At 46.1% G+C, this 17,586-nt stretch overlaps 1 protein-coding gene across 10 annotated transcripts in view; it reads left to right on the forward strand.

Annotated features, from left to right (window-relative positions):
- NARS2 (asparaginyl-tRNA synthetase 2, mitochondrial) overlaps window positions 1-17,586 on the forward strand; it is a 68,316-nt gene that overhangs the window by 36,846 nt on the left and 13,884 nt on the right. For 5 of the 10 annotated variants that reach the window (XM_065412154.1, XM_065412162.1, XM_065412170.1 and 2 more), the window contains 5 exons: window positions 3,781-3,913; window positions 12,290-12,388; window positions 12,537-12,574; window positions 14,507-14,573; window positions 15,993-16,130. In XM_065412154.1, the coding sequence (XP_065268226.1) occupies window positions 3,781-3,913; window positions 12,290-12,388; window positions 12,537-12,574; window positions 14,507-14,573; window positions 15,993-16,130 (475 nt within the window). The remainder of the gene's footprint in view (window positions 1-3,780; window positions 3,914-12,289; window positions 12,389-12,536; window positions 12,575-14,506; window positions 14,574-15,992; window positions 16,131-17,586) is intronic. The other 5 variants (XM_065412197.1, XM_065412188.1, XM_065412217.1 and 2 more) reach the window with 5 other exon arrangements.

Consider the following 17,586-nt stretch of genomic DNA (forward strand, 5'->3'; position numbering starts at 1 on the left):
ACTGGGTCAGCTTGCTCAGACTGTGGAGCTAAAATAGGAGTGTAAACATTTGGGCTTGGGCTGGAGCCTGGGCTCTGAGACCCTCCCCGCACATGAGGTCTCAGAGTCTGGGCTTCACCCCAAGCCCAAATGGTAATTGGGATAAAATACAGCATGGTTTTACAAAAGGTAGATCGTGCCAGACCAATGTAAACTCCTTCTTTGAGAAGAAAACTGATTTTTTTAGACAAAGGAAATGCAGTAGATCTAATCTACTTGGATTTCAGTAAGGCATTTGATACAGTTCCACATAAGAAATTATTAGTTAAATTGGAGAAGATGGGGATTAATATGAGAATTGAAAGGTGGATAAGGAATTGGTTAAAAGGGGAGACTACAATGGGTCATGCTGAAAGGTGAACTGTCAGGCTGGAGGGAGGGTACTAGTGGAGTTCCTCAGGGATCGGTCTTGGGACCAATCTTATTTAACATTTTTATAATGAGCTTGGCACAAAAGTGGGAGTGTGCTAATAAAATTTATGGATGACACAAAGTTGGGAGGTATTGCCAATATTGAGGAGAGACGGAATACCATACAAGAAGATCTGGATGACCTTGAAAACTGAGTAATAGAAATGGGGTGAAATTTAACAGTGCACAGTGCAAGGTCATGCACTTAGCAACTAACAACAAGAACTTTTGCTATAAGCTGAGGACTTATCATTAGGAAGTGACAGAGGAGGAGAAAGACCTGGGTGTATTGGTTGATCACAGGATGACTATGAGCTGCCAATGTGATGCGGATGTGAAAAAGGCTAATGCACTCCTAGGATGCATCAGGCGAAGTATTTCCAGTAGAGACAGAGAAGTCTTAATACCATTCTACAAAGCACTAGTAAGACCTCATCTGGAGCACTGTGTGCAATTCTGGTCTCCCATGTTTAAGAAAGATTAATTCGAACTGGAACAGTTACAGAGAAGGGCTAGTAGGATGACCCAAGGAGTGGAAAACCTACCTAATGAGAGGAGACTCAAAGAGCTTGGCTTGTTTAGCCTAACCAAAAGAAGGCTGTGGGGAGATATGATTGCTCCCTATAAATGCACCAGAGGGATAAATATCAGGGAGGGGAGAGGAATTATTTAAGTTAAGCACCAGTATGGACACAAGAACAAACAGATATAAACTGGCCATCAATAAATTTAGGCTTGAAATTAGGTGAAGGTTTCTAACCATCAGAGGAACAAATTTCTTTACCAGCCTTCCAAGGGGATCTGTGGCGGCAAAAACCTAACTGGCTTCAAGACTGAGCTTGATAAATTTATGGAGGGGATTGTATGAGAAGACTGACTACAATGGCATGTAGCCGATCTGCAATTGCTAGCCGCAAATATCTCCAGTGGCCGGTGATGGGATACTAGATGGGGAGGGCTCTTTCGCAGGGTGTCTGGCTGGTGGGTCTTGCCCACATGCTCAGGATCTAACTGATCACCATATTTACAGTCTGGAAGGAATTTTCCTCCAGGTCAGATTGGCAGAGATGCTGGGGGGCAGGGGGGTTTGCCTTCCTGTGCAGTATGGGGCATGGGTCACTTGCAGGTTTAAACTAGTGTAAATGGTGGATTCTCTGTAACTTGAAGTCTTTAAATCATGATTTGAGGATTTCAGTAACTCAGCCAGAGGTTAGGGGTCTACTACAGGAGTGGGTGGGTGAGGTTCAGTGGCCTACAATTTGCAGGAGGTCAGACTAGAGGATCACAATGGTCCCTTCTGACTTTAAAGTCTGAGTCTCTGCTGCAATTTGATATCTCTGCAGCCTGAGCCCACGAGCCAGAGTAGGCTGACCTGGGCCAGCCACGGCCATGCCAGGGGTCTTTTATTGCAGTGTAAACATTCTCTACTGGTCTTAAGAGAACTCTGAATGTTATTAATTGTATTGCGGTAGTGTCTAAGAACCCCAGTCGTGGATCAGCGTCTCGTGCTTGGGAGGAGCTCCCCATAAACATGCGGAAAGCTACTTCCCTATTCTCCTTCAAATGCCTCCTTAAAATTCTCCTTTGCTGTGATATGTTAGGCCACTGGTGTGCTGTCTATCATGCTGACCAATATTGTCTTGTTTCCTTGTGCTCCTCCGGCTGTCTGTATCCATCTGTTGTCTCTTGTCTTATAAGTGATGAGCTACATAAATGATCTTTCCAACAGCATTATCATTTGTCTCATTCCTGGTAATCACTGGACAGTGGAAGGGCTCTTTCCTCCAAATAATAACGTATACACTTTTGCAACATGGAGATCGGAAGGAAGAGCTGACTGATCAATAACATGCATGTTCCTTTATTTGGACATGCTTTTGAACCCTTTTAATTTTTTATGGTCTTGTGGGTTTTTTTGGTTTTTTTTTTAACCTTCTGTTTATCAGAATTAACATGAACAGAAACTTTTGTGATCAGATTTTTAGCAGCTGCACATCCACTTTCAGTGTATACCCTTACTGAGTTTGTCTCGAATTACATGCACAACTCCTGCACTTCACAGCTTGGCGTGAATATCAAGCAACTCTTAATCTCTACTAGGAGAGTTCATGTTTTCCCGTATGCTGCCTACCGTTAAAGATAGTGGCAGATAAAGAATAAACTGAAGGGCACAGCTAATCTAGACCTAGGCTACTGTCCGCGATCACAGCTATATTCTACTGATGCGTGGGGGTGACAAGGCTGTTTAAGCCACTGGCCTATTGCTGTGAAGCTCTCTCCTGAATTAGAACTTCCATGAATCTGGCAGTCTTCAGATCACAATGGAAAACTTGCTGCTTTGAATGTAACCTTCCCAAAATAAAAACAAATTAAACTGAAAGGGGTTGAATTTTGGTAGGAAGATTTTTGTGGAGGAAGATGGTGATCTGGAAGGCCCTCGGTTTCCATGCTAATGAGTGTGGCATAAGAGAGAGAATGGATGAAATAGATTCCATGGAAGGCTGTTGGGCAAATATCAAACAATTAGGAGACCAGCTTTGAGCACATCTAAGTCACATGATGCCCCAGATGGGTCACTGGAAGTGGGGATTGAACGTGGGACCTATGAATCTAAAAGGAGTCTCTACTGCCTGAAATGAAAGACCTGGGTCTATTTATCTCAAAGGCTGTTGCAGACCTATAAACCTTGTGGACCAGCCATTAGAGGGGGGCAGAGAGCCACACTGTGTAAGAGAAGGTTACAGCTATTTCCTGTCGCTGCTAGCACCTGTTCAGCTGCATCAGTGATGGGAGCCCTCGTGTATACCAGATTGCAGTAGCTTGAGGCATTTTTACCACTACGATGTCAGTTAAACCTGCTGAAGAGCAGGTGTGAATAACGTGGTGGAACAATAGTGTCTGGCAGCTGGAGCTTTGTCTGTCCTGAGCATTGTGATGTGCCAGCACGTCTCTGAGACCCTGATCTGTTTCTTCAGTGTTAGCTCTCATTTACTAAGAAAAACGTGTCTAGCACTAATGTGGATGGCAAAACCCATCCAAATGCCATATGTTATCTGAATGAGGCTGACTCAGTAACAAAGAAGTGGGAACTGCCTCACTTAGCTCAGTGTGTTAACTCTGAAGCATAATGATGGCAATTTTAAATGACAGTGCTGATAAACTGATCAGCAGTGAAACAGTTAATAGAAACATCCCAGCTACCTGGGATTGTGGGAGGAAAATGGGATTGTAGGTGGAGCTTGGATAGAGTGTACCCATCTCTGCTCCCAGTCCAAAATCTGCTGTCTTACCTTGTGTCTAAACTGCATCTTGTTTCTTATTGCATTGCAGTGCATTTACACAGGTGTTCGCCTTCGGCCCAACCTTTCGAGCCGAGAACTCTCAAAGTCGCCGGCACCTGGCAGAGTTCTACATGGTTGAAGCAGAGATGTCTTTTACTGAAAGCCTCCAGGACGTCATTCAGGTAGGTACCCGTTTGTGTGTGATTTTAAAGGTATTGGAGCTTTCTCCTCCATTCACTGTGGTCGGCCTCAGGGGCAGTGCAATTGAACCTTCTATCACCTACTGTAATCTTTCTAGATAAATCAGGAGTTGTGTTGAAGACCGCTAAGCATTTAAGGTCTCTTTGGGCAGAGGAATGGCCACTGGGGGGAAATGAGGAAGGATTTGAGAAAAGGGCTGATCCAGTGTGCTCTGTGTGAGCCATTGGCCAAACAGAGATTTCTACGACGTGCTCCAGGACTGCGCTCATTTTTAATACAAAGGAACAACCTGCAGAGATTACTATTCCCAGCATGTAATATTCCACCTTGATTTTAGCAGAAGGCTGGAACATGTAATCACTGCTGGTCTTACCTGCGTACTAAAGCTGAGATAAGAGCCATTTTGCACAAACAGATGCCACCCTCTGGCTCTCAAAAAGCACAGTTTACACATCGCGGTCCTAGTTGTTCTGAGGACTCCACCTCCTGGGGCTTGTGGGGAAGAGTCAGTCCAGAGGAAATAGAGAATTAGAATCTTTCAGAATTTCTCAGGTTCTACAATTCAAAAATAATTCGAAGTTCTGAAAGGTTTGTGGGTTTTGCTCTGATTAGGGGGGAGGAAAGAACTTTGCCCCTTTGGCTTTAAGAATTTTTGTTGTTGTTGTTAAATGTTTTGCAAAATCTTAATTTCTCTGGGTTCTCCCCTCCCCCCTCAATCTCTGACCACCATCATCAGCTGTGCGAGAAATTCTTCTTCCTATCACAGTGGTTTATTCTACAGGTCACATTCTGGATTGCAAAATACTTATTCTTGTGATGTTTTTATTTAAAGAAGTAGAGTTCCTGTTTCTTGAAATCACTGGGCAAGCCATTAACAAATATCTGACAGCTGCACTAAAGCCTCAATTAAGTTTCTGTTTCTCCATAAGTCTTTAGAGAAACTGATCTAAATTCAACACCCTTGCACGGCTCAGTGCACTGTGCAGCTTTTCTGTTGAAAGTTTGTTCACTGAGTTTAGTGCTTTACAAAGGGTGCCCCGTTGAAAGCCCTGGCGACTAATGGCCAAATTTGCATGCGTGGGTGTTTCAAGTGAGGTTTCTAAATCCATGTCTTGGTACCAAAATACAAACAGCCTGATTTTTCCAAAGTGTGGACTACCTGAACCTCCCATCAACACCAGTGGGGAGTTTTGGGTGCTCAGATCAAGGCATTTGTTTAGGGATGTAAACATGAATACATAAGCCTTACTTCAGGCTCCCGCATGTGAAAATTTTTGCCTAAGTCCTGACACTGCCCTGCTGCCATTGAGGCTGACCTCTTATCCAGATGGGCTACGTGTGTGTTTGTAAGAAAAGTTCAGGATCTCTGCCCGTTCCGTCCTTGACCTCTTTGATACAAGCAACAAGGGGTAGTTATTTCCAGCACAGGAGTGGTGGCTTTGGAGCTGTAGACGCCTGCCCACTAGGAAACAGACTGAGATGGCAAAACTTAGTTTGCATAGGTCACTGATAGCTCATACCACTTATCATTCAGTATCACCCAGGATGTGATCGTTTTTTTTACTGTCATCCTAAAATGAAAGGTACTGTGTTGCATTACACAGTCCCCAGAGCCATCCCACAATGTTGCCAGCTCTTGTGATTTTTATCCCCCGTCTTGTGGTACTCATTGTCTTTTCTCAAAGCCCCAGCTGCGGGAGTCATATGATTACATGAGACTCTCAGCAAAAGAGACTGTGCCTGTGAGGGCACACTGCCCTCCAGCACCTGGCATGGAGCTCAAAGTCCATGAGTCCTCAGTTCCCCGGCTGGTGCAAAGCATCACTGGTAAAGCATCCCATCCTCCGCTAGTGCTGGTCCACATAGGCGATTACAACCTACTACTGCTGTCAGTTACTCCATTAACTCAAGTGGAGAGGTCTATGCAGTGTATCTAAAGGTTCCAACCCTGCTGATGACCCATGTGGGTGTTAATATGATACCACATGATGGAATATTTCAGTGTGTTTTCATAAAATCTGACTCGATTGCACACACAAAAACTATATTAAAAGAACATTATTAGAGTTGCAAAGTCAAACACTCATTAATTAGGAAATAAGGTTGCCTGTGCAACCTTAATTTAACCCGCTTGTGCATATGCATTATGATACAGTCTTTAATTACATGGTCACATAATATTTTCCCACAGGACCCCTGCCTCATTCAGTGCACGTGGTGGCTGGTGCTCTGGGAGTGAATCGGTGCTATATAGTAGGGGAGGCTGTTATTTGCCTCATTTGTTACTGAAGTCAGAAGGTGCATAGTGAATGAGACAGGGCATTGCAGGAACAGAAAGGACACTCTTGTAGTTAAGGCAACTGAGTGCTGCCCTGAAGAATTAGATTCAATTCCTGCCTCTGCAACAGAGTTTCCGTGAGATGCTAGACAAACCACTTCAACCACACTTTTCACAGGTGGTCCCTAATTCTTTGTTCTTCGTTTTCTGGGTGCCCAGCTTGAGACATCTGGGGTCTGATATGTAGAAGTGCAGAGCACTCACAGCTGCAATTGAAGTCAATGGGAGCTGTGCTTTGAACAAGTAAAGTGATATGTTATGCTAAGTACACTGAAAAATCATAGCCTAGGTATCTCAAATTGGGCACCCAAAATTAGTGGATACTTTTGATCTTAAACTCTATGTGCCTCAGTTCCCCATCTGTAAAATGGGGGTGGTAAAACACCTCTCCTCACACGGGGTGTCGTGATGATTAATGTTTGTGAAGTACTCAGATAACATAATGATGAGCATCATAGATAAGCCCTGGAGGAAATTAATAATTCTGTCTTCAGGGCAGGATTTGAATAGTGTGTAGTAAATAAGGCTGCAGCCTAGGAGAAAACAAACTATTAAATAGCTCCTCATTAAGTGAGCACTGTTCATCCTGTGCACTTAATGAGGCAGAGGTCTTGTAGAAAAAAATAGTATGTAATGATGTAATTAAAGATCATCATGCATATGCACAAGGGGGCTGAGTTAAAGTTGCATGGGCAACTTTAATTTGGGCACTTCTTAACTTGATTGCTTGACTTTGCAACCTTAATAATGTGCTTTTAATGTAAGTTTTGTGTTTGTCATTAGGAAATAGGTCATTGTCAACACAATGAGAAATATTTTCTTTGCAGCTGTTTCACTGACAAATTATTTCTGTTGGTCCTTTGGAGCAATTGTTTCTTGAGGCAAACATTTCCTGTACAAAAATGGTGAGAGAGCTCCTCTGGGATCCCAGAGTTGGTTTCTGGGATGATGTGTTTGCCTACGAGAGTGTTCAGTTACATCATTCACTTGCAACAGACCAATGTAGACAGCCGGTTGACACCGCTGACTGTTCTGTTGTGACACACCGTGAGCACAGCCCTTGCTCTCTAGAAATTTAGCTCCTTACACGACAGCTATGCACACAGCAGGGGTGAATGAGTATCTGACATGAGTCTCACCATTTTGTGTGAGCAAGCATGAAGAGGAGAGGAATATCAGTGCATGAAAACTCGGGTGAATCATGACAAGTGCATGACATTGCTTGAACATGTAGCAACCTGCAATGGACCGAAGACTACATCATCGTCATTGGGCACGATTCAGGGTGAACGTGTAGACAAATAATCCCATGCGGGAGTGTATCAGTGATTGTGCCTTATGCTGACAGCAGAGATGCTCACACATTCTCCTCCATTGCACAGCAGCCCTGTTGTCTCAAACCTCCAATTTTGTTGCAAATACAGTGCTGCTTTGTTGAAATATCTACAGTTTTCACTTCAGGTGTAGTCTTAGATTGGGGATATTGAAAGTCACAAGCAGAGTACCACAAAGTTAAGGTCTGAGCTCAGAATCCCAATTGGAGACCTTCAAGAAGTCCTCCAGCAAAGTCAGGGAAGGCCTGCTGAGACTTTTAAAGTTTAAAAAGAAAAAAGCAGGAAAAAAATTTGGGGTGGAGGATGGGAAAATTACACCACCACCCCGCTGCTCCCTCCCCAGCTTTTTTGCCATCTTTATTAAGAAATAAATAAAGGGAACAGACAAAAAAATTTTCCTTTGCAGGTCACACTTCTTCCAGGAGGCCTATAAACCTGGCCCCTCCAGTCCATCCCATCACCAAACTACTAACAGAAATGAAATTAACAAGGCATTGGTTCTACTCCTCCACTTGCTTTTGTGATATCCTATTTCCCATCTCTCCATCTTGTCCTGTTAAAATTGTAACCTTGTTGGTATGTCTTTACTGCAAAGGAAGTAGCATGAGTAGGCATGCTGGCTTGAATCTATCTAGCATGAGTAACAACAGTAGTGTATACATGGTGGCACGGGCTTCACTATGGGCTAGCAACCTATGTATGCTCTCAGGGTCACCGACGGGCTTGTGGCTTGGGTTGATAGCTCATGCTACCATGTCTTGGCTACTGTTGTTACCTGTGCTAACTGGTTTAAAGCTAGCAGAGGATATGCCTACCTGTGTTACAATCACACCTTCACTTTGCTGTGAAGACATGCCCCTTTGGGGCAGAGATCTTTCATCTTGATTTTGCCTTATAAAGTACCTTGGCAGTGCATATATAAATAAGAGTAACTGCAGTCCGGAAGAGACAAAGGGTGAACCATATGGTTTTGGTTTTGCCAAAATATAACCTCAGTCTCAAGCTTGGAAATATTTCTCAGCTTGTTTTTTCCCAGACCACCCACTTTTCCCCCCGCAAGAAGCAAGCTGCTTATGTTGGATGCTGTGGGAACCTAATTCTTACTTTAGCACAAAGCAAAAACAAAAAATAGTCCTACTTAAACAAAATAAAGTTTTGGTTTCGTGCACCATATGGTACTTTCATTTCCTAGAAAGAGGAAGCTTAATGTAAAATCCCTTCCTCGCTGCCTGTTTGAAACTGGGCTGTTGTAATTATCAATGAATTTTCCTAATTTCATTTGCATGAGTCTTTTTCTAGCTAGTTTAAAGAGGGTACAAAGTCAACTGTTGGGTCACTTGCTGCTCAATCAGTTCAACTGCAGGAATGTTGGCTTTTAATGTATCCAGTGTAGGGGTACCAATAATGGTAACGGTCTTCATTTACATGTGGTAGGGCCTTTCAGCTGTTTGGATCTGCAAGCACTTTCTAAACCGGAGGACAAATTCTGTTGTTTATATCCAGGCATCTCCATTGCCTTCCATGGAGTTGTACAGATGTAACCGAGAGCAGTGTTTAGCCCTGTAGGAATCCATTTACCCACTGCGGCAATACAGCCACCTCTTGGGAAGAACGCAACAACTATTTAATAATGCACAGCAGCACTTCAACAGTTTGTGACAGGAGGTGAAGAATACCTTCTCCAGTTGAGACTAGCTGGAGAACTTGGACAGAGTGCCTAAAAGCTGGTCTATACTGTGATTCCAATCCACTTTTAAACCTGCTTTAGCTGAACTGGTTTTAAATCCAGTTAGGATTTTGGGAGGAAATTTCCCCAGTGTGGAGAGGCCCTAGAAGAGAGATTTTTGGAGAGATGTGTTCATCCTCCCTGAAACACCTGTGTATACCACACACACCTCAGCTCTGCTGCAAGGCTGTATATATCCCAGAAGCCCATGTTTCCTCAGGTTCTACTGACTGGGAATTGCTGCACCTCAAACGTTCAGTTAGTCACGGTTGGGCTAGCCAATGGCTACTAGTAACCTGGAGTAAATAGTAGATTCGGGCCGCATCTGGACTCTGCTACTGAGGGCACAATCACCACTTGCGATCTGAGAGAACGCCTCAGAACGTGTTAAAACCTCCCTTTTATTGGGAGGTGCTAATCTTTAGTCCCAGCTTCAGCTCAGCTGTGGCCTGACTGCACTATTCCATCCCTGACATGGGCCTGCGGAGTTTGGACATTGCTGTGAATTAGAAAGAGAAAGCAGGAGGCTTAGCAAATGTTCACACCCCATCGGTATCACATTCTCCTCTACAGGTACCACAGAAGAACAAAATCCCAAAGGAAGGATATGCTTGTGGTTGGTGCACTGGGCTGGGACTCAGGAGCTCTGAGTTCAGTTCCCCACTCTACCACAGACTTCCTGTGTCACGCTGGGCAAGTCTCTTCAGCCTAGTTCCTGAAATGTATTTAGGCACCTACCTCCCATTGAAATACCTTTGTGGATATGTCTCTTAGGCCTTGTCTACACCCAGCCGCTAGTTCGGTGGCTGGGAATCGAAGTTCCGGGTTCGATTTATCGCGTCTGGTCTGGACGCGATATATCGATCCCGGAAGCGCTCGCCGTCGACTGCGGTACTCCAGCTCGGCGAGAGGAGTACCGCGGAGTCGACGGGGAGCCTGCCTGCCGCGTGTGGACCGCGTCTGAACCGCGGTAAGTTCGAACTAAGGTATGTCGACTTCAGCTACGTTATTCACGTAGCTGAAGTTGCGTACCTTAGTTCGAAGTTGGGGGTTAGTGTAGACCAGGCCTTAGTCTCTCTGTGCCTCACCTCCTTGTCTGTAAAATTGGAATAATGTTTCTTTTCTCCCACCCTCTGTCTGTTTGGCTTGTAAGCTCTTCAGGGCAGAAACTGTCTCTTACTATATGATTGTACAGTGCCTTGCACAGTGGGGTCCTGATATTGGATGGGTCCTCTAAATGCTACCTTATTACAAATCATCATAACAAAGCAGAAAAAGAACTGTTCATTAAAGAGCAAACACCCCATATGAACTAGCCAGAGACCAACAAATACAGGAGGTAACAACTTTTCTTTGCTGCTGACCTGGGTTGCTGTTTGAATGTTTTAAATATGTATCTTTCATTGAAAATACTTAAGAATATCAGATCATCAGCAGGGAGTGGCTCTCAAAGCCCACGCCTCGGCCTCTTGAGCTAAAGGATTAAGCCCTTTAGTTGGAAGCAGGAACAAGCTGATAGGTTCTTATGTAGTCCAGCCACTAGAGGGGGACAAGACACTCTTGGCCTGCATGTAACTCGTTTTATGTATAGCCTAGGACAGGGGTCGGCAACCTACGGCACGCCAATTTTAAGTGGCACGCAGCTCCCTGCCGCGGTCCCGGCTCCCAGCCCCACTCAGCCCCCCCCCCCCCCCCACCGCTCTCCCCTGCAGGGGCAGGAGGCAGAAGCTTGGTTCTGCAGCAGCCAAGCTTCCCCCCTCCCCCGCTTCTTCCCCCAGTGTGGTGCTTTCCTGCCCCTCCTCCTCTCCTTCCCTGCGCCAATCAGCTGATGGCCCTAGCGAGGGGGAGGGGGAAGAGCGGCAGCGTGCACACAGCTCCGTAGAGGACGCAGAGAGAGGTAGGGACGGAGCCTGGGGGAAGGGGGTGGAACAGGGCATGTCCCTTCCAGCCCCCTGCCATGAGCCGCTCAGGGCAGGGGGCTGGGAGCACCCCCACAAGCCGAGCACCCCAGCCTTCTGCCCTGCACCCCCCACCCCTCTGCCCTGAACCCCTCCACCCCAACACACACCCATCCCTCTGCCCTGCACCCCCACAGCCCCATCCCTCTGCCCTGAACCCCCACACACACTCAGCCTTCTGCCCTGCACCCCCCATTCCCCCAGCCTTCTGCCCTGAACCCCCCACACCCCAACAAACACCCAGCCTTCTGCCCTGCACCCCCCACACCCCCCAGCCCTCTGCCCTGAACCCCCCCACCCCAACACACACCCAGTCTTCTGCCCTGCACCCCCACAGCCCCATCCCTCTGCCCTGAACCCCCCACACACACTCAGCCTTCTGCCCTGCAACCCCCAGCCCTCTGCCCTGAACCCCCCACACCTCCACACACCCCCAGCCTTCTGCCCTGCACCCCCACACCCCCCCAGCCCTCTGCCCTGAACCCCCCACACCCCAACACACACCCAGCCTTCTGCCCTGCACCCCCCACAGCCCTCTGCCCTGATCTCTGAACCACCCCCACACACACACCCCAGCCTTCTGCCCTGAACCCCCTCCCCCAGCCCTCTGCCCTGACCCCTGAAACACCCCCCCCCCCAGGTCTGCGGTCCCGGCCGCAGGCCCTGATCAGCCCTCTGCCGGCCTAGGTGAACAGAACCCCAGGCTGGCAGTGGGCTGAGCAGGCTGGTGGCGTAAGATCAGCATTTTAATTTAATTTTAAATGACGCTTCTTAAACATTTTGAAAACCTTGTTTACTTTACATACAATAGTTTAGTTATATAATATAGACTTATAGAAAGAGACCTTCTAAAAATGTTAAAATGTATTACCGGCACGCGAAACCTTAAATTAGAGTGAATAAATGAAGACTCGGCACACCACTTCTGAAAGGTTGCCGACCCCTGGCCTAGGATATATAGGTGGTCTCAGTTTCGTGCTGTTCTGTGTTTTTCCTGTTAGGTTATGGAGGATCTTTTCAAGACCGCGACAAGCATCGTGCTCTCCAGATGTCCTCAAGATGTTGAGCTTTTTCATAAATATGTATCTCCTGCCCAAAAGGTAATAAACATGAGAGAAAAAACTGCAACCCCCCTATATCTTGCAAACACTCTTGGCAGTGCGTAGGCCTGAATTTAACAGAGCTCTCTTGTGTTACCCATTAAGAGTAGGTTTACATTTTTATTTTTTGTCTTTTGTTTTAACCAAGGGCAGGTTAGAACAGATGCTGAAGAACAAATTCATAACGTGAGTACTATTTTTGATTGCTGACATACGACATGCTGCTGTTGGTTGAGCTCCTCAGTAGTTATTTTCCCTCGTCCCCTTGTCATGCCACTGACTATTAATTCTGCACAATGTCTTTTAAAGGCCCTAATCGCAGTTCCCTACCTGTATTTAAGCTGTGCTCTTTGCCTCAGGAATGGTTACCGTCTCCCTGACCACTTTGCTTGTGTGTTGCATCTGTTTCTCCTACCCTTTGTTTTTGTCTTCCCAGACACTTTGGCACAGGGACTGTCTTCCTGATGGTGTATGTCTGTGCAGTGCCTACCCACGCTCTGGGCGCTACTGCAAAATAAATAATTGTTCATAGGCTTCAGCCATGCCCCTTTAGACTGTGATATGCTCCTCTTTCCTCGAAATCCCTGCTGTTCGGTATTAGCTCTATAGCCCTTGACTGCTTTTAGATAAGAGAGGACTTCAGTCCCCATTCTGGGCCTCCAAGCATCTCCTTTTTGCTCCACTCTCATCTGAGCGCTTGACGTCTGGTGGCTGGCCATTCATTCTGCCAAGCCATACCAGGACGCCCACCCACGACTCTCCCGGGCGTTGCACTTAAGCTAGCCTGCCACATCCATGCTTGATGACAATGGATTTGTGATTTATAACTTTTAGTGTTATTTTCATCTGCACAAGCACCACAAAACGTTGCTGAGAAGTGCAGTGTGTGTGTGAGAGAGAGAGAACCATGAGTCACATTTGAGCTATGAGCCACTTTCAAAAGGCTTCAGGTAGCAAAAGTAGGTGAGTTTCCAGCCGAGTTATTGTGGAATCCCATAACCCAAGCACATGGAACAGCATATTCCTCACTGACTGTTTATTTCAGAAAGCTTTAATGTATTATTGAATCCTTGCGGATCTTCTTTAGGGAGCTTGGTCTAGAACTGGATTTAGCCAGTGATACACAGAGATTTGATTATTGTTACCAGGCTATTTTAGTTTTCCCAGGGATGGCTTGTTTACGTTGTTACAGCCTGGTATGTGGAAAATCCATCACGCAGCTTCCTTGGTTTGGTTTTGATTTCCAGTCACATTTTTGCAGGTTGCAAAGAAGACACTGGGACAGATTCTTCACTCTGTTATCCCAGTTTGCTCTGCCAATTGCTCTATTGATTTACAGTGGTGGCGAATCTGGTGCCAGAATTGCCTTTTTGGGGACACAGACATGTTGATGAAAATAAGTCTGGCGTTTTACATTGTGACAATCGTAACTCTTCTATTAATGTCAGCGCTTCATGGCATGATCTGTCCTCTTGTAGAGTACTGTGTTGAGCACATGGTTGGTGCTAGGCTGATGGGATTTCTTTCATCCTGAAGAGCTCCCATGTACTAATACAAACTAGATTTCAACGGAATCACTTCAGTCCTAGACAATATGCAGCCACCTCTAGGGTGGAACATGAAGTCTGTTTAACAGTGTGTTGTAACAATATAAAAGAAGCATCTTATGAAATGAAGGCGGGCAGAACATAATCCTCCAAACTGGAATTTGCCTGGGCCACTGGGACTAAACCCCCCCCTCCCCCCCCCCCCCACACACACACATCCCTCTTGAGAAGAGTATCATGTAATCTTTGATCTCTCCAGGTGCTCATTGTTAAGGCATCATGTGTGGTAAAGCAATAAGCAGCACCTAGGTTCAGTGACTAACTCAGTGAGAAACTGCAATCTAAGAAGTTACCAGGAGCTCTTCCTGTGATATTCCTGGGTTCCTTTAGGAGAGAAGTTTCCATCCAAGGTACGTAACAGAGTTGACCTTGCTTAGCTTGAGAAATCTGAGATCACAACCCAAGGTGGCATGGCTGGAGTGTCCCTTTCGTTTTCCAGTGCAATGCTTAGGAAGGGACCCTCTTGGTACTCTCATTTGCAGTGTCAGATGCTTATTTTTTTCTCTTACAGAATTTCCTATACTGAAGCAGTGGAAATTTTAAAGCGAGCTCCTCAGACATTCACTTTCCAACCAAAGGTCAGTGGGTTCCTGCTTCTGTGTGGTGGGTCTGCAGAATGCTCTCCATTTCTAAATCCCGGGGAAGCCTCACTTCTCTCTTTCTGATGTTGCAACAGAGTTGTTAGTTCACACAGTCCTTTTGTTTTGTGTCATTGCATGGTTGCAAACCAGCCATAATCCAGTGTAACCACCGTAGCTTGGAAGATGAAGCATTGAATAATTTAGGAAACAAGTTGTTACAAGAGTGAAGTGTGCGTAGTGAAGCTAAGCAATGGCTTAAGGGAGAGAGGTGGCACCATACCAGTAGATTGTAAGCCCTTTGCAGAAGGAGCTGTCCCTGCCTGTGTGCATGGACAGTGCCTAGTGCATTGTGTATACTTCAGGAACACATCATAACCATCTAATAGGCGAGAGGAATTTAGGTCGTACCAAGGGTTTAACTAGGAATAATGAAGTAAAACTGAGTCAAAACACTGTATTGCCTAGATAGGTAAAGGGAGGAGTCCTTTGTTTTTCTAAAAGACTATTGTAGCCAAGGAGAAAGCAGTTTACAAATTACAGTGTTCCTAAAACTCTTACTTCATCCCTGCTTCTAACAGATGCCACAGTAGGCAAAGTCCTCACTTGACCACCTACTTCTAATCCTGCATACATAGTCATTAGTCTTAACAGTCCTCAGTCCATTGCTTTGAGGATAAGTCTGGCTGGGCCCACCTTCAGAGCAGATAGGCCAAGATCAACAGATAATTTATTCTTACACCAATAGGCTCAGAGTTTAATAGAGAGTTGTAAATCCTCTCTCCGGATACAGCTGTCTGTCACACGAGCAGTTCCCCCCAGCAAATCATGCATGGCTCACGCTCCTGCCGCAATGGATGCGGGTACACCTGATGGTCTCTTCCAGGGGGCATTGGGTTTTCCTAAGCGAGAGGCTGCAGAGGTGGTGTGGCATGCACCAGGGTGCGTCTGGGAAGGGAGGGAAGAGACGGGGAACAGGATGGGTACAAGCAGTGCTTGGATAAATTCACTTTAGCAGGTTGCTAAAAATTAACCAGGTTTGTTGGGGGCGGGGGGAACCTTTGTCCAAGTTGTCTGTTCACTTAGACAACATAACGATCTGCTCTAGTTCAAGCACAAGTTACTGGGAGAGATGCAGGGATTCCTGGGTGGGATTCTCTGGCCCATGTTTTGCAGGAGGTCAGACGGGATGATCAACTTGATCCTGTCTGGCCTTAAAAATCTGGGAAACTTACGTTAGTGCCATTTGCCTACTAGATCTTTCCACATTCTAGAGACCCTGTGAGAGGCGGCGCCCTTCCTAGCATCCAGCCTTTGAAAATGGTGCATCTCCACTGTCTGACTGTGTCTTCTAACGTGCACGCACTGCACTACTGCGGGGTCCAACTTCCCTTGCTCTCCATGTTGTTGTCTTTACAGTGGGGCAGCGATCTCCAAACTGAACATGAGAAATACCTGGTGAAGCACTGCGGCGAGGTTCCTGTGTTTGTGGTTAACTACCCGTATGATCTCAAACCTTTCTACATGCGGGACAATGAAGATGGACCTCAACACACAGTAAGTCCGTGTGTGTGCATCTCCATACCTTTTGGTCACGCGCGCTGTCCTCCCTCATCCTACCTAGCAATAGATTAGCATCATTCTGGTCTCCAGTCAGAAGCAGGAGATAAGATACATCAATCAACTGCAACAGTTAAGACCCAGGCCAGACCCTTTCCTTCCTTTAGAGAGAGATCCAAAACAGGAGAGAATCCAATCGGTCAAGAGAAGAATGGACAGCCTAGGTCTTTGGAAGGCAGCCAGTTAGGTTTGCTGTTGTCAGTTTCTTTTTAAGGGAAGTTCAAACATAAAATAAGGTAACAAGTTTTTTTTAAGAGGAGCCTCTTTCATGACAACCAATGCCCATAGTATTCCATGGCATTGTTCTCCAGCCTTCCTAGCCCAGTCTGTGGGTATTTTATCCTCCTACCAGCAGATGGGGACAGGAAATAGACTCCTTTTGGGTTCTGCTTTCAGCATGGGGTCCCTGTGCTGTGTGACTCCAGGCACTGTGTCTGGAGGAATTCCTCTGTGCCTTCGACAGTCGAGGCATTTCTGCATTTGCCTGCCCTCCTCCCCCCCCCAGCTTGCTCTTCGTACCCCTTGGGGCTTGGGCACACACAGACTTACACCAAAATAACTGAATCGGTTTCATTTCACACGGGTTGTTATTTCGGTGCAGACACTTTTATGTCAGAATGAAAGGGGCCGACTTTGATTTGATTTTGGTATCAGCCTAGTATTTTTTACCCTCGCTGGCAGATGGCTGTTGCATTTAGTGACCCTGCCCCTCTGCAAAATGCATTCCGCAAGTCCAAGGTAACAAAATGAAACATTTGCTGCTGCTATAAACAATCACGGCTGGAGAAGCTCCTCTGGAGTGTGTATATATTTACATAAGTGGTATCCTAGACTCAACAGCGGAAGCTCAAGTCGCAGTTGTAGTGACTGGATGGGAGAGCCCTCCCCACCTGGCAAGAGGGAGCAGCATTTGGGAAAGGGTCTGTGAGGACCCCTGTAGAAGCCCATGTTTCCTCAGTGTGCTTCTTTGTCCCCCTCTAGTACCTGGAGCACAGGAGTACATGAGTCTGCTACAGTCTTTGGCTAACAGCCGGGTTTTTTAGCTCAGGCAGTAGAGGCTCCTGCTTTTCTATCCAGAGGTTCTGGGTTCGATCCCTTCTTCCAATGACCAGCCAGAATATGTCTTCTGTGGAAGGTGTAACTTCCAGCTCGAGGAGACATACCTACTCTGGCTTTGATCAAGTTAGCGCCCATAGAAGTGTAGCCACCCCGACTATATGGTTTCAGACAGGATCATACTCAGGGTGCCTAGCTGCTTGAACCGCCATAGCTACCCTTTTATTTTTTAGCACACTAGCTTGATCAGAATTAGTGCGTCTATGCTGTCTTGATCTGGAAATTACACCAAAGCTCCAGTGTAGACGTACCCTAGGATTCCTGATCTGTTGTATAC

The sequence above is a fragment of the Emys orbicularis genome, chromosome 1 (assembly GCF_028017835.1).
Source record: "Emys orbicularis isolate rEmyOrb1 chromosome 1, rEmyOrb1.hap1, whole genome shotgun sequence".
NCBI classification, from domain to species: Eukaryota; Metazoa; Chordata; order Testudines; family Emydidae; genus Emys; species Emys orbicularis.